At 35.6% G+C, this 21,549-nt stretch overlaps 1 protein-coding gene across 1 annotated transcript in view; it reads left to right on the plus strand.

Annotated features, from left to right (window-relative positions):
- iffo1b (intermediate filament family orphan 1b) overlaps positions 1–21,549 on the plus strand; it is a 32,181-nt gene that overhangs the window by 8,096 nt on the left and 2,536 nt on the right. Inside the window, exons 2-8 of the mRNA XM_073847452.1 lie at positions 3,821–3,881; positions 5,222–5,317; positions 8,854–8,994; positions 12,002–12,189; positions 13,435–13,555; positions 16,620–16,712; positions 16,881–17,011. Of these exons, the coding sequence (XP_073703553.1) occupies positions 3,821–3,881; positions 5,222–5,317; positions 8,854–8,994; positions 12,002–12,189; positions 13,435–13,555; positions 16,620–16,712; positions 16,881–17,011 (831 nt within the window). The remainder of the gene's footprint in view (positions 1–3,820; positions 3,882–5,221; positions 5,318–8,853; positions 8,995–12,001; positions 12,190–13,434; positions 13,556–16,619; positions 16,713–16,880; positions 17,012–21,549) is intronic.

Genomic DNA, 21,549 nt, shown 5'->3' on the forward strand with positions numbered 1-21,549 from the left:
GTACTGCAATCACTTTCAAAATACTGTAGAACGGTGTATCCCCTCCCGCTCCCCCCTGACTCGAGGTTGCCAGCTAAGCTGCAGGAGTAGGCTGCTACAAGGAGCTTCCAATGGCAAGTGACGAGTCCTACACAGTAATTTGTTTTTCTTCTGTTAATTATGTTTATGCTTCACAAGAGATGTTTTGCGAAGTAATTATGTATCGCAAAAATTTACAGATGGCGATTAGCCAAATATTTCGTAAAGATGTACTGTAATACCACATTTCAGTCGGAACATAGATTGTTTTCATACCCTGCTCGTGGTGCGATATAAAGCTTTTTATGAACGCATTTAGTACGGCCGACCGTGGAAAATCCACTGTGTAGCCTACGGAAGCAAAGTTAGCCAAACATAGATGAATCTTACCTGTCAAGGAGAAAATTAGCAACGTTGGCGTCTATCTTCAAATTCTTCTCCGTTTTCAGCCGTCTCCATCTTTCAAAGGCATCTCCTATACAAATCCTTGTTTTATTTTGGACTTTGTCACGACGTATTTCGGATTCATAACGAGGTCTTTTAGGTTTCGTAAGTAACGTTATGTTTTATCCGACTCGTTCTTAGCAGCAGCTGTAACTAACTAGAGCATAGCTGGCAACCCGTCTCACGAAACTCTACTGACTTCGTGATTGGTAGATAGCTGGAGGGTGGAGCCTCAGACCAAAACACAAAACGACAACAATAACATCAGTTGAGGGCTGCAACTCTCACTTTTAAATGACAATATCCTGGCCGGACCACTGTTGTCAGTGATATACGTATTTGAAATGAACATGATTTCTTAATGTCTAGTGACATGTCAGGGCCATTTTATGATTAACTGACATAAATTTCTTACATACGGTTCCTTTAACTGTGCTTTTTTAAGTTTTAAAGTTTTTTTCTAAAATACTTGTTAAATGAGTTTAAATGTATGTAATATTGTAAACTATGCTGTTCATCCGAATAAATTTTATTTGTCTTATATTTTTGTCCATGGGTGTTCTTGCTTAATAATAAATGTTCATCTTTTGATTATTGCTGTTCCCTCTATAATTCTGTGTGTGATTTTTAATTTCCAGTCCATTTTAAGTCAGCAAAAAAAAATTTTTTTAACAACAGTTGACTTAAAGTTGTCTAATATTTACCCAGCGCTGGGTTGCCAAATAACCCAAGTTGGGTTGTTTTTAACCCAGCATTTTTTAGAGTGTACAAAACTACCCAACACCTGGGTAAAAAATATAAAAAAATCATCAAATAAAATGACTTAAGCTGAACCCAGCATTTGGATTTATATAAAAAAAAAATAACCCAGCATTTTTTAAAGTGCAGAAAACTACCCAGCACCTGGGTAAAAATATTAAAAACAACCCAATAAAATGACCCTAACAGGCTGAACCCAGCATTTAGATTAAAAAAAAGCATTTTATAGAGTGTAGGTTCGTTGTGACTTAGTATCCTAATTGAACACCTTAGGGATGAACTGCAACTGCAAACCAGGTTTCATCACTCAACATGAGTGCCTGACCTCCCTGATGCTCTTTTGTCTTCTTAAACATTTAATTTCAAAAGTGTGGCAAACGCATTAATCCCTCCCTTTGCTGCTGTAACAGCGTCCTCTCTTAAGGGACAAATTTACACAAGATGCTGAAACAAGGATGCAGGGATTTGCTTCTATTCAGACTGGAGAGCATCAAGGGCAGGCAGTGATGTTGAGTAATGGGGCCTGGCTTATAGCCTACATTCCCATTCATCCAAAATAGTTGAAATCACACAATTAATATTCACAAATATTACAAAATGTAGTCATAAACAGCAAAATTCACGATTAAACAGTAATAATAATAGGTTTCAATAAATTTTTCACCAAATCAACATATTAGAATGATTTTTGAAAGATAAAGTGACACTGAAGACTAGAGTCACCTAAGACACCTAAAAAATGATGTTCTCTTTTAGAAACTTAATGTTCAAATAAAAAGCACTTTAAATTCTCATTAAAATTTCTGAAAGTGAACACACTTCCCATTATGATCATTTGTCTCATTTAGGCTGCTCCACTACAGCCGTGGCATCTAACAACAGTGATCTATGTTATATCTGCATTGCAGTACATACACAAGGACTCAGAGAAGCTGCAGAGAAGCAGCAGAGAAGCAGTCTCTCTCTCTCTCTCTCTCTCTCTCTCTCTCTCTCTCGCTCTCGCTCTCGCTCTCTCTCTCTCATGTCCATCTCTCCTCCGCTCATTCCTGTTATCTGTCACTCCCTTCTGTAATTGTATGTTTGCACCTTGAATTGGCAGTAATACACGGCCTCAAACTAACCTTGCAGTCCAGTGAGGATGTTTAATAAATGTAGAGGCTGCTGCAATGCTCTGAATGTTAAGTAGCTTTACATAAGAACAGGGCTTGTTTGGTTCCACCTCATTGCATTATACTACTGCACTGGACAATATTACTGTTGAACAGCCACACAGTAAATTACAGTAGGGCTGACTGGGCTGATGGATCAGTTAAAAGGACTGAATGGATGCAGTCATTACACTTAAGTTGAGCTAGCATACTCAGAGAGACAAAAACACTTACACATGAAGATCACTATTTTCTTCTGTAACAGGAGCAGTATGTGCTTTGCTTGTTTCTGCTTCTCAAGATCTTCCAAAATTTATACGGATTTTATATAGCATTAAAAGAATAGTTTGCACAAAAGTTAAACTTTTGCCATGATTTACACTGCAAAAAAGGCTTATCTTAGTATTTTTTTGTCTTGTTTCTAGGCAAAATATAAAAAAAAATCTTTAATTAAGATGAATTTACTACATAAGCAAAATGACATAAGATATTTAGTCTGGTTTCCGGGGGGGGTGGGGGGGGATATCTTATGTCATTTTGCTTATGTAGTAAATTCATCTTAATTAAAGATTTTTTTTAGAACCAGACTAAACAAAATTAAGTGCAGGTTTCTTATTTTCATTTAGCCAGTGGGGTAAATAAGATACCTGGTTTAAGAATATTTTACTTACCCCACTGGCAGGTAATTAGTAGCCCCTATTGTATCTGTATGTTTTCTTATTATTTTCATCCAATGGGAGTCTATGGCAGCCCTATAAAAAGAACATAGGAAAATTATGAAATTTGGCACACTTGTAGTGATGGTCATTATAAGTGATCTGACCAAATTTGGGGTCTCTAGAACCACCTCTATAGTGCCACCACTAGTTCAAAAATGTAAATGGTAATAACTCTTGAACCCCTAATTCTAGAAAAATGAAACTTAGTACACCTGATTCCTCTCTTCATGCTCATCACATACATTCAAAAGCTTACATTAAGACTCCACTCATTACAGTAGTGGCCATTTTGAAAAGTACAGTATTTTTTATTTTTTTTTGCTACTCCTCCTTGAAAATTGATCCAATTTTTCAGAAAATCATTATATTGGTGTTTTCCTTGGGTAATGCCGAATCTGTGGATGTCAATTTTGCCAGGACCAGCTGAACCATGTGTTTCTGAAAACATTGTCCAAATTTCGTTCTTTTTATATCTTTGGATTCCCTTAATGTGCCTGTCAGCCATATTGAAGTAAGTAAAGGAAAATTTTAAATAATGGCTTTATTTAAAATTTTAGTTGATTTCTCAGGCAACACTAATCTGTGTCTTTTAAAGGCTTTAAATATCACACAAGACATTTGACCACTTTTTTAAACAGGTTTTTAGCTGGTTAAATTGATGGCATTTAACATTTCTGTTGTTGAAACACAAAGTATGATGCTGGTTCTAATGTTCTGGTTTTCCTTTCTCAGATGGGAAGAGGAATACACCATGAGAATGGACATGGAACAGAGAATGAATGATCTACAGGAGGTTAGGAACACCTTTTCAAGTCAAAACATTTCTTTTTTAAACCGTGTGCTTTTTAATTTAGTTAGTTTTAATTTCACTAGAATAATGTTAAACAAAGTCTTCAAATACTTGCCCATTTAAAAGTTTGGGGTTGGTAAGATTATTATTTTTTTTTTTTTTTTGATGTTTTCAAATGAAGTCTCTTATGTTTACCAAGCCTGCACTTATTTGATCAAAATACATTAAAAGTAGTATTGTAAAAAATATTTTAACATAACTTTTCTATTTTTATATATTTTAAAATATAAAATGAATGCCTGTGGCAAAGCCGAATTTTCAGTAACCATCATATTAATATGCTGATTTGGTGATGGAAATCTTTCATACTATTTACGTTCACTTCGGATCAATTTAATTGCTAAACTCCTTGCTGAATAAAAGTATTAATTTCTTTTTAAAAATCTGACCCCAAACTTGTGATCTGTAAAAATAATGTATATCACTGGAGACTGAGCCTGTGTAAACAGATCAAGGAAGATGATTTTGTCTGTTTTGGTTAAAGCTTTAGTTCATATTTAGTTCAAGAAACTCCTGCTCTGTTTGACCCTCAGGTGATTCATTTCAGCTTGAGACTTGTTTTACTGTTGGAATCAAATGTCGCTTGGATGAACTAGGATTCAAGGCTTTGAGTTAGATTAAAAACTGTCATTATGTTTATCATGATTAGATGTTTAAAGGCAAAACTGCAGTAAAAATGTGATATACTAACATACAGTATAAAATATATATTCAGTATAATGCCTAATGATCGAAATTATTGTTTACGTTAATTGTTTTTTCTTTATCTCAGCATTAGTTTAATATCGCAAATCTAATGTTCAGCTTACCATTTAAACTGCTGGTTAGTATTCATTTAAGCTTTTTGCAGCATGCTTTCTGAGTTCCTCTAAAACCCTCCACCTCCCCAGCTCCACCTGTAAAGATCTGCTACGGGTTATTATTTGTGCAGCAGAAGTATGTCTTAAATCCTTATAGCAGTGTATCAGCATATATATTGGCAGTATCAAGTTCCTGTACTTGCTTTGCAGCAGCAGGATTAATCTACAACAACAGCAGTTCAGCAGTGTAGCAGATCTATTCCACCAAGACCAAATACAATAGCATTGTCAGATCCATTACCATGCTAAAATCTTCTGAGTGTTGTCATGATAGACATTCTGTTACTGCCTGCTTAAAATGTTCTTAAGCATTTCTAAAGTAACTTTATTATAAGTTAGAGTTTCTAAATAATTATCCAGTATGCTATTGCTATACTAACATGAAGTAAAGAGTTATGGATATGCATTTGTGAATGTGTGTAGGACCTACAGGAGAGTGAGGTGTGCCAGGATGAGTTGGCCCTCAAGGTGCAACAGCTGAAAGCTGAACTTGTGCTCTTTAAAGGACTCATGAGCAATGTGAGTAAGAGAAGCAAAACACACTCTCAGTACAATCAAACACAGCCAGGGCTACAGTATATACAGGACAGGAAATTATCATTCAAAATTAAAATTATATAATTTGCTCACCCTCATGTCATCCTGAACCTCATCTTGTGCTCCCTTGTAAAAAGAAGTGTGTTTAATTGTATTGAATGTGCACTACAAATCTTAAAATGATATTTTTGAAAACCTGTACTTGCAGATAATATAGTATCAGTGAAATAAAAGGCCACTTAAAGGAGAACTCCGGTGTGATTTTGACCTAAAGTGTATTGAATCATGATACCGAGTGTGAACGTACCTTGCATATCTCATCTCGTCTTGTCCACTGCTGTCCGAAATCTGGGGTCAGTTAGCCGATGCTCACAACAGCTTGTCAATGAAAGTCAATCGGGCATCGAAGGAGCCATGTAAATAAATCACTGTTTTACGCCATTTACGAGGCACAAAGTAGCTCCACACTTCATTGGTAGACTTCCAAGGGCCCTGACATTTAAAACGAGACATTGAGAACTCATAAAAAGCACCGGTAGTTTATTTACAAGTAGATTTATACAGACAGTAACTGCAAGAAGTTTAGCGCCCGCCGCCATCTTAAATGTAGTCACGATAAGTCGAGTGTCGAGCACCAAGGAAACTACAACCTGATACGTTGATAAGCTGATAAATTCCTTGGTGCTCGACACTCGAATTATCGTGACTACATTTAAGATGGCGGCGGGCGCTAAACTTCTAAACTTCAATTTTGAGAAAGAATTTCTTAGAATTGTGACTTTATTTCTCAGAAAAAATATGATTTGCGAGTTTATATCACGCAATTTTGAGAAAAAAGTCTGATTTGCGACTTTATATCATGCAATTCTGACTTCATTTCTCAGAATTCTCAGAGTTTATATCTCACAATTCTGAGAAAAAAGTTAGAATTAAAGTGCCCCTATTATGCCATTTTAAAGGTAGTTAATATTGTTGTAATAGTCTCTTAAAACAGGTTTACATGTATGCAAGTTCAAAAAACACTTTAGTTTTCTCCAAAATTAGATTTATTTTTACCCCGTTTCTAATTGATTCGTAAACGACTCGTGTGAAGCAGTTCGAAGAATCAGTCTCTCTAAACCCCTCCTTTCAGTGAGCCCTCACTGCTGTGATTGGTCAGATGGTGCAGTCCTTTTGGATTGGTCTACCGCTTCAGCGCAAAACGAAACGCCCATTGGCATAACTGAATGACAGCTGCGGAGACCTGTTAATGCATAGAAAAGATAGCCTCGATTTTACCCTATCAATTCGAGCCGGAGTCTGACGATGAAACGGTTGAAGTGGCACATCGACAAGAAACTGTTTTGCAAGCACGACTGGAGCAGGACGTTTCTCAGTGGGTGTCATATGTTAACTGTGGAAAGTGCTTGCAATTTGCTTTTGTAAGCGAACCGGGCACACCTCTACGTTGTGAACTTCAACACTGTACAATCCATAACACTACGTTAAGCCATCGTTTATCATTATCATTACTTAAACTAATAAGGCAGACAGACAGTCAAGCTGCATCAATCACAATTTTTAGACTACATTGCACTCACAGCTGAACAACAGAACTACAGAAACGCAAGTTAGCCGGTTACCAAGACATGAGCGGGGTTGTTACACACCATAACGTACACAAAGACGTATTTTGAACGATCGCTAGAAAATACAATTATTAATCATACTTACAGGTAGAAGTTCAGAGGAGCAAGCCGGTCCAAATAAACTGGGCACTGATCCATTTTTTAAAACCAAGCGTTTGGTGAATCTCGCATTGTAACGTTACTCCCCAAGATTGGAAAAGCAGTCATCAGTAAAATGACGCGAACACAAAACAAGATTGGAATTGGACAGCTGAGGTGTTGTTGAAAAAATTAATGTTAACCGCTCATTCTTGGTAGTTTCATCTTTCGGAAGGGCATATAAAACAAATTCACTCTCACAGCGCAGGACGCCTTCTTGACATGATGTAATCCACGTGAAAATGGTAGGCCTACTGTTTGTGGGCGGGCAAGTTGTTCGCGAAATTGAATGTGGGCGGACATTACGCAAATGTGTAGCTCGTGACGTGTGGCCATTACAGAAAAAAGATTCGAATTGCTGACGACTCGTTTAGGCGAATGTGAGCCGACTGTTTTTTCTTTTAGACAAAAACTTTATTTATAGTGCACTGTCAGCGTCACAACTTTGCAGATAGTTTATGTTCACATACAGCTACATGACACACTACATGAAATATCATATTTGAAAAGGCATAATAGGGGCACTTTAAAGAGTTAGAATTTTCTTTGTATTATTCAGTGGAGGAAACAAGCTTCCATAGAAGATATTCTGAAGAATGTTGGTAACCAAAAAGTTGACAGTAGCAATTAAAAGTCAATGACTAAATTTGGATGAACTATCCCTTTAATATATTTTAAATGTACTACATTTCAATAGAAATGGTATTGAAATATATTTTAAAATACCATAAATGCTTTTCAGTCCATACATACATAAATAATGAAGAAAATACATATAAGGATGTACTTAAGTCTTACGTGAGTCAAAAAGCACTCGAAAACTAATTGTATTTAACATTCATTTTAATTAATTGATTTAATTGCAATTAGAATAAAAATTAAGTACTCAAAACAATTACATTCAGTTCATACTTAAGTATTCATTTAAAGTATATTATTTCAGTACTAAATACTCTTTTTAAATGTATGCTTAAGTGCACTTCTTTTTTACAAGGGCTGTTTGTGCTTCTCCATGCACTGAACGTAAATGTCTACTAGGTAATGGTTGTCAAGATGACATGGGTTGACCAGCTCTAACCGACACAAACCAGCATGGAGTAGCACAGGAATTCATGATGGTCTAAGCTGTTTTTATGACAGTCATTTGATTTAATTGCATTGCTCATGTAGAGTTTAAATCAACAAATCACACACTCAGGGGTTTGTTTCTGGTGAGCTCATGCACAATGTGTGCTTTCATAGCAGCTACACTCATAGCACTCACATTTTTCGAAGGCAGACACAGTCATCACATTTTCTGGAGAAATGAATGAGCTTTGTGTCTTTGTTCACATAAATGCTCACACACAAACACATGTGCCGAGTACACTTAAAATTTCCCACTTCTATACTTTCCGCAATTAGCACTTTATTTAAATCTTTGTGTTTCATGGAATTTATTATCTGAAAATGAGACATTACCCTCCTTTGTATCAAATACTTTTCCCAGAAGTGATTTATCACAGAGTTCAAAGAGTTAAAAATAGCTTGTTTTGTGAGTTTAATACACACATGTTGTTCGCTGTAAATCCAAGGAACGGTACAGACATCACAGTTTGCCTCATTGTGTGCCACAATAGACGTGCCACTGCGGTTTCAGTTTCATATCGTCTGAAACTCCAGTGCTTTGAATAGTAAACAGAATACTTAGAAATTAGTTATTAGTGATCCAATTACTATAATTACTGCCCACACAAATTTGCTCACGTACAGAACCTGTCGGAGCTGGACAGTAAGATCCAGGAGAAGGCAATGAAAGTGGACATGGACATCTGCAGACGCATCGACATCACAGCTCGCCTATGTGATGTCGCCCAACAAAGAAACTGTGAAGATCCAATCAAGATCTTTAAGGTATTCATTCACACACTCACACATCTGCACTTCCTCTTTTTTTCTGTTATTCGATCGTTATTGTTACACCACATGTTTAATCTCTATTGTTGATCTTTGTTTGAACACTGAATTGTTTTCTAATTTAAAAAAAGATTACCTAAGGAGCAAAATTTCATGATATCCCTGCTGAAAAAACAGCTAAAACCAGCCTAGGCTGGTTGGCTGGTCTTAGCTGGTTTAAGCTTGAAGTAGCTGGTTTTAGCTTGACTTTCCCAGCCTGGTCAGGCTGGTCTTAGCTGATAAGGCTGGGAGACCACCAGCTAAAACCAGCCTGACCAAAAACCCTGTAAAACCAGCCTGCTGACCAGCTATGACCAGCTTAAACCAGCCAAGGTGACCAACTAAAACCAGCCGTAAACCACTGTAAATAATACAATATAACAAATTCTCCATATGATCTCTTCTTTACTGACAATCATTTTAATAACAATTTTACACAAAACACCTTTATTGCCGTATCCAATCCAAATTGGCCTAAACATTAAATATTATAGCACAGCATCTGGACATTAACTTATACAGTGCCTTGCAAAAGTATTCATACCCCTTTACTTTTTTCACGTTTTATGTTCTCGCCGTTTGTTAAACTGTTTTAAATGACTATTTTTCTCCACATCAATCTACAATCCATGCACCACAATGACAAAGAAAAAACAGAATTGTCACAACTTCTTAAATTTATAAAAAAAAAAAAAAAACTGAAATAAGTACATTGCATAAGTATTCACACCCTTAACTCAGTAATTAGTTTAGTCTTTTGAGTATGATGCAACAAGATTTGCACGTCAACATTTAGCAATTATCTGCCATTCCTTGCCTCATCTCTTCAAGTCTTAAGCTCTGTCAGCTTGGATGGGGTCTGGCAGACATTTTCAAGTTTCTTCAGAAATGTTTGATTGGGTTTAAGCCCGGAATTGTCTACTGTATAAGCCACTCTTGCTGTGCGCTTAGGGTCATTGCCCTGTTGGAAGGTGAACCTGAGGTTCTGAATGCTCTGGACTGGGTTTTCATTAAAGCTATATCAATATGTTGGTGCATTGAGCTTTTCTTCTACTCTGACGAGTCCTTCAGTCTCTGCTACTGAAAAACAGCCCCACAGCTCGAGGCTGCTACCAGCACACTTTACTTTTGAGATGGAGCAGTACCTGGTTTTCTTCAAACATTAAGCTTGGAATTGAGGTTCATCAGACCAGAGAATCTTGTTTCTCACAGTCTGAGGGTACTTTAGGAGCTTTTTTGCAAATTTGTCTTCACTGAGGAGAAGATTAAGTCTTGCCACACCATTATTAAGCCCAAATCGGTGGAGCGTTGCAGTGATGTTTGTCCTTCTGTAGGTTTGTCCCATCTGCATATATGATCATGGAGCTCAACTAGAGTGACTATCAGGTTGTGGGTCACTACTCTAGCCAAGGCCCTTCTCCATGAATTGCTCAGTTTGTCCAGGAGGCCAGCTCTGAGAAGAGTCCTGAGTGTTTCAAACTTCTTATATTAAGGATAATGAAGACTACATGCTTCTGTAAACCTGCAGAATTTTTTCTGAACTTTTCCCCAGATGTGTGGCTTGATGCATTCCTGTCTCTGAGCTTTACAGGCAGTTTTTCTGGTTTTTGAGAGCTTGGTTTTTTGAGAGCTTGGTTTTTGCTCTGATATGCATTTTCAGCTGTTAGACCTTTTATTAAGGCATGTGTGCCTTTCCAAATCATACCCATTTAATTGAATTTGCCACAGGTTTACTTCATTCGAAATCTAGTAACATCTACAAGCAATTTAAATGCTGCTGAGCTAAAAAACACTGTCCCAGATAAGGGTATGAATACTTATGCAATGGAATCATTTAATTGTTTAGTTTTTAATAAATTTGCAAAGATGTTAAAAACCTGTTTTTTGCTTTGTCATTATGGTGTATGTAATGTAGATCGATGTTGAGAAAAAAAAGTAATTTAAAGAAGTTTAACATAAGGCAGCAACATAACAAAATGTGAAAAAATTAAGGGGTATGAATACTTTCACAAGGCACTGTAAATGTCATTTCTAACAAAATGAAATAATTAACAAACTAAATGCAACCATTAGTAGATATACTGGTTGTGATGCATTCTTTTTCATTATGGACTGGTTTTAAAATGGACATGACATTTTTTTTTCAAATCCTAAATTTAGAACCTTTGACATTTTAGATGATATTCAAAATCCATATTTTTTTAAAAACAAAATTAAATGATTAACATTTTAATTATTTTTATTCAGTTTTATATATTAACAAGAAAAGAATAACCTTAAAAAACCTAAGAGCAGTAAGAATATGAGTTAAGTTCATTTTTCTCACCCCATTTTCTTAGCAAATAGTTCCTTATCTTGTTTTCAACTCTGTATATAAAGTTGAATATATTAGTATGTCACAAAATGTGAGTATATTATCACCCAACTCTAATCTTCTAAATATCTAAGAAATTAAAATATTAAGATATTATAAATACTAACATTATGTTCCATAAAGCTGCTTTGAAACCACATGCACTGTGAAAAGCACAGCAAAAATAACATTGACTTGTTTTCAGCACACATCGAATGAAATTTAAGGAGGTTTATGCTTAATACAAGAACAATTTAATGCCTGATGCTTCTCATGTAAATGTATAGTTTTTAGTTTCAATCCTTTTACTGGAAAACAAACCCAAAATGATTTCTGCATTGAATGTCATCTCTTGTGTAATCTTGCACCCTTGTAATTTATACAACACTCCAGCCCCCTCTCTATGTCACTGACTCAGCTGCTGTGAGTTTCTGCTGACGCCAGCTGTAGTGTCTGGGGCACAGAGAACTGATGTGTATTGCATTATGGGTAGAAGAGGGGAGCGGTTCGACCTATAAATCTTTTTGCATGTTTATTTCAGTACTATGCTGGTTCAAAAATGTTAAAGCTATGAAATAGTCTAACCTCTCTCGCTCTCTCCTGCCATCTCAGGTTCCCAGCCCTTCGAATGCCATCACCTCTCGTGCCCGTAAACAAGCCTCACAACCTGCCAATGGCAGCGAGACAGATGATCCAGTCAGCACTTCTGAGAGTGATGGAGGTGGTGCGCGAGAGGATGAAGTGTGCACCCCTTCAACTCTGCAGATCAATGAAGAGATGCAGAGAATGTTGACCCAACTGTGAGCAATTAAAAATACTTTTAAACGATTAATCGTGATTAATTGCATCCAAAATACATAATACGTACATATTGTTTACATAATATATATGTGTGTACTGTATATTTATTATGTATATATAAATTAGTGGTGGGCCGTTATCGGCGTTAACGTGCTGCGTTAACGTGAGACTTTTATCGGGCGATAAAAAAAATATCGCCGTTAATCTATTCTCAAAATTGGGTTGGGAGCTGGGTCTAAACTACGCAAGCTATGATGACTTTCACCTTGATAGTTTAACGCGGATATATACCAAAGACTATAGAATATGGTCGCGCGTTTACGTCTCCTCCGCCAAAACACAGACGGGATCACGTCGTCCTCCATTCATAAAAACCTAATCTATTATAGCGCGAAATGCCACGTAAATTCGTCGTTTTTTGGATTCATAAATCAAATATGGTCTGTCACTTAATTCAAATCGCGATATGGACTAGTGTCTGTGAAAACTGAAATGCTAAAAGACCGTTTTAATATGAATCCGGTATGTTCCGTTTGCCTAGCTGTATGAAATTCATACTATGTACACGCATACTGAAACACAGGTGACGCTCCCGGTAATTTTTGGCATTTGCATCTCACATGAACTGATAAACTCAATCTCCAAAACTGCTGTGAGTGTCACTTATACTGTTTCATTTGAGAAAACTAGCATCATGTCATACTTTATACACAGAAACTTCACGGCAACCTGTCAAAATAAAAGTACAGTGTAACATGTTTAGTCATTATTTGTGTAGCACACATATTCTGAATGCCTTCAGCAGAATTCAAATTAGCCATTTTAATCTAGATTAATCTAGATTAATTCCAAGATTTAATCTAGATTAATCTATATTAAAAAAATTAATCTATGCCCACCCCTAATATAAATACATACACATGCATGTGTATATTAAGGAGAAAAAAAAGTTTATATGTTAAATGTAAATTATATGAATTTAAATGTATACATTTAAATACATGTAAATATTTTCAAAATATATACTATATGTGTGTGTATTGATATATACATAATAAATATGCACATTCCATACACATATTATGTAAACAAATACTTTTATTTTGGATGCAATTAATTGCAATTAATCATTTGACAGCACTATTTGCAATATTGGGTCAGAGCTGTGGATCCTAACAGCTGCTTTATTCTTTTTACAGTCTAATAACTTAACTAATGTAATGACGTGACTGTGTCTTTGCCAGGCGTGAGTGTGAGTTTGAGGATGACTGTGACTCTCTGGCTTGGGAAGAGACTGAGGAAACGCTCCTTCTTTGGGAGGATTTCCCAGGATGCACTTTAACAGCAGACCCCAGTCAGGGGGAGGTTAGTGCACTTTATTCTGGTTGATATGTGGTTAATATTTGTGGTTAAAATACCGTTCTTGATATTTCTTACTACTTCCTCTTTTAGTTATCATGTTTTTGTACACATGAAAAATTTCCCACGCCCTCAAAGAGTTCAAGGGTCCATTTCATAGAATTTATTTTTACATTTTTTTTTTGTCCCACTTACAATTGAGTTTTTTTTTTATGAAGTTTGTGCAGTATTTAAAATTAAGTACTCCTATGCAAATTACCTCTGTTATGACTGGCTAACCTTTTTGAATGTGAAACAAAAATGCTAACGGGTCCAATATAATTGGCACTGTCCCATTTTTCCATAACAGCCTTTAGTATAAAGTAGGGGTTGACCGATTATAAGCCTGGGGTGCGTTTTCCAAAAACAACTATTGTTGCGAGTTCCGTCGTAACCAATAGAGTTCAATGAAACTTACTACCATAGTTAGCTAACAATGATTCTGGGAAATGCACCCATGGCCAACAATTGGCGCCGACATTAATTATTTTTATGAATATCGGTATCGGTCATTTAAAAAAAAAATACAGATAAAATAGTTTAAACCTATTTAAAAGCATTTTTAAAAGTTTTTGTCAGAGCTTTCGTTATTCTTAATTTTCAATAACATTTTCATTTTTACATCAGACATATATATCGGTTCAAAATATTAGTTATCATTCTACTTGATCGGTATCGGACCTGAAAAAAACATCGGTCGACTCCTAGTACAAAGCCTTCATGACAAAAATCTAAAAATAAAAAATAAAATAAACAGCAGACACCAGTCAGGAGGAGGTTAGTGCACTTCATTCTGGTTCATATGTGGTTGATATTTGTGGTTGAAATACTAATCTTGTTATTTCTTATTACTTCCTCTTTTAGTTTACATGTTCTTGTACACATGAAAAATTTCCCACAATTAAAAGCCCTCAAAGAATTCAAGGATTCATTTCATAGAATTTATTTTTGTCCCACTTATAATGTTAGGCACTAAAATGTGACATAATTTTTTTGTAAACATTTTCCAGTACTTAAAATTATACAGGCTGTTTTTGCAGCAGTAAATTTAACACTTTTTATGCAAATGACTTCTGTTATGATTGGCTTACCTCTTTGAATGTGAAATAAAAATGCGTATGCGCATTTTTATGGTTATCAATATCGGTTATTTCCAAAACCGATTTGTCGATAAAATAATTTAAAAGCATTTAAAAAAGTTTTTGTCAGAGCCCTTTGTTATTATTAATTTTTTTACACCAGACATATACATCGGGTCAAAATATCGGATATCGGTCTACTTGATCTGTAAAAATCGGTATCTGCATTAGCCCAGAAAAACACATATCGGTCAACCCCCTAGTACAAAGCCTTAATGACAATAAATAAATAAAATGAAATAATAAAATAAATAATACTAATAATTTAAGAAGTGTAAAGATTAAGTTTTAAAACATATAGTAGGCAAAAATAAAAAATTATATTTTATATTTTTTTAAGAATGCGCTGTCAAAATCATAGAAGAGCATAGTTTATATAAAGGATCTTAAAAACATTTGCTTATAATCCGAGAAACTTATTGGTGAACCTGCTAAATATTATTGAATTTTGTTTGTTTACTTTTTAATATTCATCTAATTCATAAATTCATTGATTCATATCTGTTTTTTTCAGTACTGTTTATAACAAGATAAGTTGAGAGGCAAAATACGCCTTTCGACTGAAATCTAACCCTATTTTAAAAACATTTACCAAAAGAAAAACAAACTTAATAGTTTATTAAGTTTTTTTGTTGTTTTAAGCATAAACCTAATTTTTTGTTGTATTTTAATAAAAACAAGTTATGCAGTGTGTAGTTTCTTTCTATTGTTTTCTATTCTCTGTTTTACAGTCAAACCAAAATGTATTTTACCTTAAACATTTCTCACATTATCACAGTTTTTTCGCTATATTTTAGAAAACTGTAAGAAAATATGACAAGCACTCAGAGTTAAACTGTGTCATAACAAATTCATCTTAATAATTTCAGATAACTTTGATAGAAAGGTTTGTAATAGATTGCAGTCAACCCAAAAACTGTTAGTATGACAGTATTTACAAAAACTATCAATACTTTGTTTACCAAGCAATGCTTAATTTTGTTCAGTCTGTGGTGTAAAAAGGTTGCATTAGCAAATAAGGAAAAAACGCTTAAGCAAAACATGGTCAGGTCAAAGTGTCTAAATAATCTTTTGTCCCAGATTTAATTAATTAATTTTATTGGTAGTCCACTGTATGTAGAATTTTTGGGTATAATATGTCACAGTTTACTTTATTTTTCTATCCTCACTTACATAAATGAACTATACTGTAGTGTCCTGCACCCACTAGTAAAAAAACAAAAAAAAACAAATTATATCTGGTGTCTGAATAATTTTGGGTTTGACTGTATATCATAATAATTCGTACTTCTCATATTTCTTGTCTTTTATTGTATCTTATGACATTTGAATTGTAACTTCCACCACATGATTATTTTTTTTCCTTCAAGCACTCTCTCCTTGTCCTCCTCTCTGTCTTTCTTTCTTTTTCATGAACTTCTTAATGTTTGTGGTAAACTGCTGAGTATTGTTTAATCTCTCAGGGTTGGCAGCTCTAACAGAAGCCAGGCAATGGCAGGTTTATAAAATTCGACTTTCAGATTCACATGCTCCCTCACATTGTCCAGAGGAGAATAGGTTTCCACTGGTCATTCAGTAATGGGGTTCACTCATAGGACGCATGCAAACACACACACACACACACACACTGCTCATATTTAGGTCAGGTTACTCAGTCCAGTTTGCTGGGGGGCGGTTCAATACTAAACATTACTGACATTAGTTAATGCGATGTTGGCTGGAAGTGTGTTGCATTTCATGGAAAGCTCAAAGGATTCAAAGTGTTTAGAGTTTTCCATCAGCGGGGTCATTAATCTAGTATTTTATTTTCCCTCTGGTAAAATCTCATCTGCTGGTGAGTGCTTATGTTTCAGCATGAGATAATGTGTCTGTGGCCTTTCTCTCTCTTTAAGCAGGAGGAGTGCTTGGAAAAGGTGATTAAGGACACTGAATGTCTTTTTAAGTCCAGGGAGAAGGAATATCAGGAGACTATAGACCAAATCGAGGTGAGAAGTTTTCATTAACCAGCATTTCATTTATATTCATTCATATTTTGTGATCATGACTGACTATACAGTACTTTATCTCATTCATACAGTCATAAATCATACGTTTCATATTTAAATACTATTGTATTACTCTTTTCCTGTCTTATGCATTCTGTTTATCTGCAGTTGGAATTGGCCACGGCAAAGTCGGACATGAACCGTCATCTTCATGAGTACATGGAGATGTGCAGTATGAAGAGAGGACTGGATGTGCAGATGGAAACCTGCAGGAGACTCATCACTCAGAGCGGAAACAAGTATGCAAATATCCACAAACAAACATGGCCTTTTGACTTTTAAAGGGATAGTTCATCCAAAAATGTTTACTCACCCTCAAGCTATCCTAAGTGTATATGACTTACTTTCTTTCAAACGAATGCAATCAGAGTTATATTAAAAAATGTCCTGGCTCTTCCAAGGTTTATAATGGCAGTGAATGGGTGTTGAGTTTTCGAAGTCCAATAAAGTGCATCCATCATAATAAGTGCTCCAAACAGCTCCAGGGAGTTAATAAAGGCCTTCTGAAGCATATTTAGAACTTTATAAACCGTAATCTCTAGTTTTCGTTGCCGTGTGCATGTTCATGAAAGAGTGGCGTTCCAGCAGATGAAGAAGAGAACAAAACTAAACACTGATCATGAATTAAAAGTACAAAACAAGAAAATAAAAATATGTCAGAGGATTTAGATATAAGCCAAAAGGTTTTCATTTGCTGTAAACAAAACTTGGTTTCCGCGAGACTAGCATATTCTTATCAGAGCTTACGCTACTCCTACAGTGGTGTGAAAAAGTGTTGGCCCCCTTAATGATTTTTTATTTTTTTGCATGTTTGTCACACTTTAATGTTTCAGATCATCAAACAAATTTAAATATTAATCAAAGATAACACAAGTAAACACAACATGCAGTTTTTAAATGAAGGGGGTTAAATGAAGGGAAAAACAAAAATCCAAACCCACATGGCCCTGTGTGAAAAAAGTTTTTATGATGTTGAGATCCAGCGAAATTCAGGAACAAATGAGAAAGAAAGTAATTGAGATCTATCAGTCTGGAAAAGGTTATAAAGCCATTTCTAAAGCTTTGGGACTCCAGCGAACCACAGTGAGAGCCATTATCCACAAATGGCGAAAACATGGAACAGTGGTGAACCTTCACAGGAGTGGCCGGCCAACCAAAATTACCCCAAGAACGGAGCGACGACTCATCCAAGAGGTCACAAAGACCCCACAACAACATCTAAAGAACTGCAGGCCTCTCTTGCCTCAGTTAAGGTCAGTGTTCATGACTCCACCATAAGAGACTGAGCAAAAATGGCCTGCATGGCAGAGTTCCAAGACGAAAGCCACTGCTGAGCAAAAAGAACATAAAGGCTCGTCTCAGTTTTGCCAGAAAACATCTTGATGATCCCCAAGACTTTTGGGAAAATACTCTGTGGACTGACGAGACAAAAGTTGAACTTTTTGGAAGGTGTGTGTCCCATTACATCTGCCGTAAAGGTAACACAGCATTTCAGAAAAAGAACATCATACCAACAGTAAAGTATGGTGGTGGTAGTGTGATGGTCTGGGGCTGTTTTGCTGCTTCTGGACCTAGAAGACTTGCTGTGATAAATGGAACCACGAATTCTGCTGTCAACCAAAAAATCCTGAAGGACAATGTCCGGCCATCTGTTCGTGATCTCAAGCTGAAGCGAAATTCGGTTCTGTAGCAGGGCAATGATCCAAAACACACCAGCAAATCCACCTCTGAATGGCTGAAGAAAAACAAAATGAAGACTTTGGAGTGGTCTAGTCAAAGTCCTGACCTGAATCCTATTGAGATGCTGTGCCATGACCTTAAAAAGGCGGTTCATGCTCGAAAACCCTCCAGTGTGGCTGAATTACAACAATTCTGCCAAGATGAGTGAGCCAAAGTTCCTGCACAGCGCTGTAACAGACTCATTGCAAGTTATTGCAAATGCTAGATTGCAGTTGTTGCTGCTAAGGGTGCTCAACCAGTTAAGTTTAAGGGGGAAAACACTTTTTCACACAGGGCCACTTGGGTTTGGATTTTGTTTTCCCTTCATAATAAAAAAACTTCATTCAAAAACTGCATGTTGTGTTTACTTGTGTAATCTTTGATTACTATTTAAATTTGTTTGATGATCTGAAACATTAAAGTGTGACAAACATGCAAAAAAATAAAAATCAGGAAGGGGGCCAACACTTTTTCACACCACTGTACATCCTAAATCACTTGCTGGAATGCCACTCTCTCGTAAATGTGCGTACGACGGTTTGCAGAAGCTAGAGATAACGCTTGTATGATGAAACAGATTTGGAAGAACATGAGGGTCAGAAAATGCAGACAGAAATTTCATTTTTGGATGTATTGTATTATGAAATGTACAGCTAAAATAATACTTTTCATTACTCATCTTTCATTACTATTCAGAATTTTTCCACTCAAATGCTGAAGCTAAACAGCATCCGAAAGTTTGTGTGGATAAAACTTATGAATATTTATTCTAAAGTCCTGTTCACACCAAGGACAATAACTATAGCAATAACAATAAAGATATAATATTATAAATCATTTGAAATCTAAAATAATAGCGAAGATCACACCATAACTATAACGCTAATGCTACAGAGAGACAATATAGTTGTAATTCCTTTCAGACCGATTTTTCTCTTTTTTGAACAATAAAAACATTGACAGCTGATGCAGAAAATGATTGATTCCACATCAGACGGGTGGGGTTAAAAAGGTTACAAATCTATTCAACATTTTCAAAAGACATTCATATACTTGAGTACCAAAATAATTGTAACAGTAATGAGAATAGAAACAACAACGACATCACGTCGTAAATGACTGTCTGATCTATTATTAAAAATGAATGTAATTTTGATTAAAAAGATGAATTCCCAATTCCAAGTTGTCAATGATTAAGTCATTTGTCAATCTTCTTCCAATAAGGTCAAATCAAATATAGTATAATTAGTCAAATTAGAATTCAAATTCAAATTAAAAAGAAAAAGAAAGAGAGAGGAGAGAAAGGAGAAGAAGTCTGTCAGGGGTGCAGTTTGAACACTTCTTATACCCTAAAACCAGAACAGATAAGGAATATGTAATTTCCTCTTGCAGTCCACAGCTCGGTTTTATGTCTAATTTTGATTAGCAATATTAGTCATGTCTTCGCAAGGTGTTACTATTTTGCCCACTGACCCAAACTTCCTCTAATCTTTAAAAAGATTATTTAAATAGATCATTTAAATTGTTTAAAGACCTTGCCACATTACAAAGAAGTACTTCTTGTTCTAAGTACATCGGTCTGTGTCGGCGTTAATGATAGATATGATAAAATGTACGAAAATAACATAGCTACATAGCAACAGCATACAGTCTCATGTCTCAAAAGGTCAGTCAGGGTAAAACTTAGGGCATTGAATACATATTCTCAAAAAGATTAATAATGATATAAATATAATAATTCATAAGACATATTTATAATATAAATAATAATGCATAATCTTACATGTGAATATGCAAATTCTTGTTAATTACATAAAGTCGACACATCAACAGCCAATCGGGATCTATCATGCTTTAAAAACCGTGGATATTTAAAGTGGCAATTGACATAAACATAAATAGATCTTTATCATCCATAGGTGCGGTTGCAAATATAGTTACCGTTATAGTTATGTTTACCATTACTGTTCTCGGTGTGAATGGGCCTCAAAGGATCACTCCACTTCCAGAATAAAAACATCCTAAAAGATTTACTGACCCCCATGTCATCCAAGATATTCATGTCTTTCTTTCTTCAGTCGCAAAGAAATTACTTTGAGAAAAAAAAAAAACATTCCAGGATTTTTCTCCGTATAGTGGACTTCAATGGTGCTCAGCGGATTGAAGGTTAAAAATGTAGTTGCAATGCAGCTTCAAAGTGCTCTACTCCAGGGTTCGGCAAGCAAAATTTAGCTACTAGATGGCGGGCCAGGACATAGTCAGAGGAAAATGTAAGAAATTAATTGATGAAAAATGCAACTAATTGCCTGTGACAGACTGTTACAGTGTCTTTTGTAACTGATAGTGAGCTGTTACTCCAGGGTATATACGGGAATCATGTTAAATTGTGCATCAGATTTAATAACTTTTTAAGACTCTTTCCATACATTTTAAGACCCCATTGCCACTTCAAGTTTTAACTGGTTACAAAGGCAACACATTAACTTACATTTACTATACATTGATTGTAAGATACGAAACTAAACAGTCATAGTTTTGATAACTCCTTATCAATGCAGCATAATTCAGAAGGGCGGGAACGAAGCACCAGAGAATTAATTGAGTGACTAACCCAATGTACGTTTAATTAGAAAGAGAAACCTGAAACAAGACCAATAAACAAAACAATTGACAAAAAGTGGTTGCTGACCACTACTGTACATGATCCCAGCCAAAGAATAAGGGTGTTATCTAGTGAAACGATTGGTTATTTTCTAAAATAAAAAATGTAAATACTTTTTAACCTCAAATGCTTGTCTTGTCTAGCTCTGAGATACTCATGCATACTCTGTGCACTCCGGTTCAAGACAGTTAGGGTAGGGCGTTTTTTGAGGGAAAACATTCCTGGATTTTTCTCCATATAATGGTCTTCAGTGGTGCCCAGTAGATTGAAGGTTAAAAATGCAAAAAATAGTCCCATCTCATTTTCTCTTCCAAATTCAAAATCATCCGACATCGCTGCAGAAGTACCGACCCAGTGTTTACAAAGTTAATGCACAAAGCAAATCAAAATTTTTAA

The sequence above is a fragment of the Garra rufa genome, chromosome 9 (genome assembly GCF_049309525.1).
Source record: "Garra rufa chromosome 9, GarRuf1.0, whole genome shotgun sequence".
NCBI classification, from domain to species: Eukaryota; Metazoa; Chordata; class Actinopteri; order Cypriniformes; family Cyprinidae; genus Garra; species Garra rufa.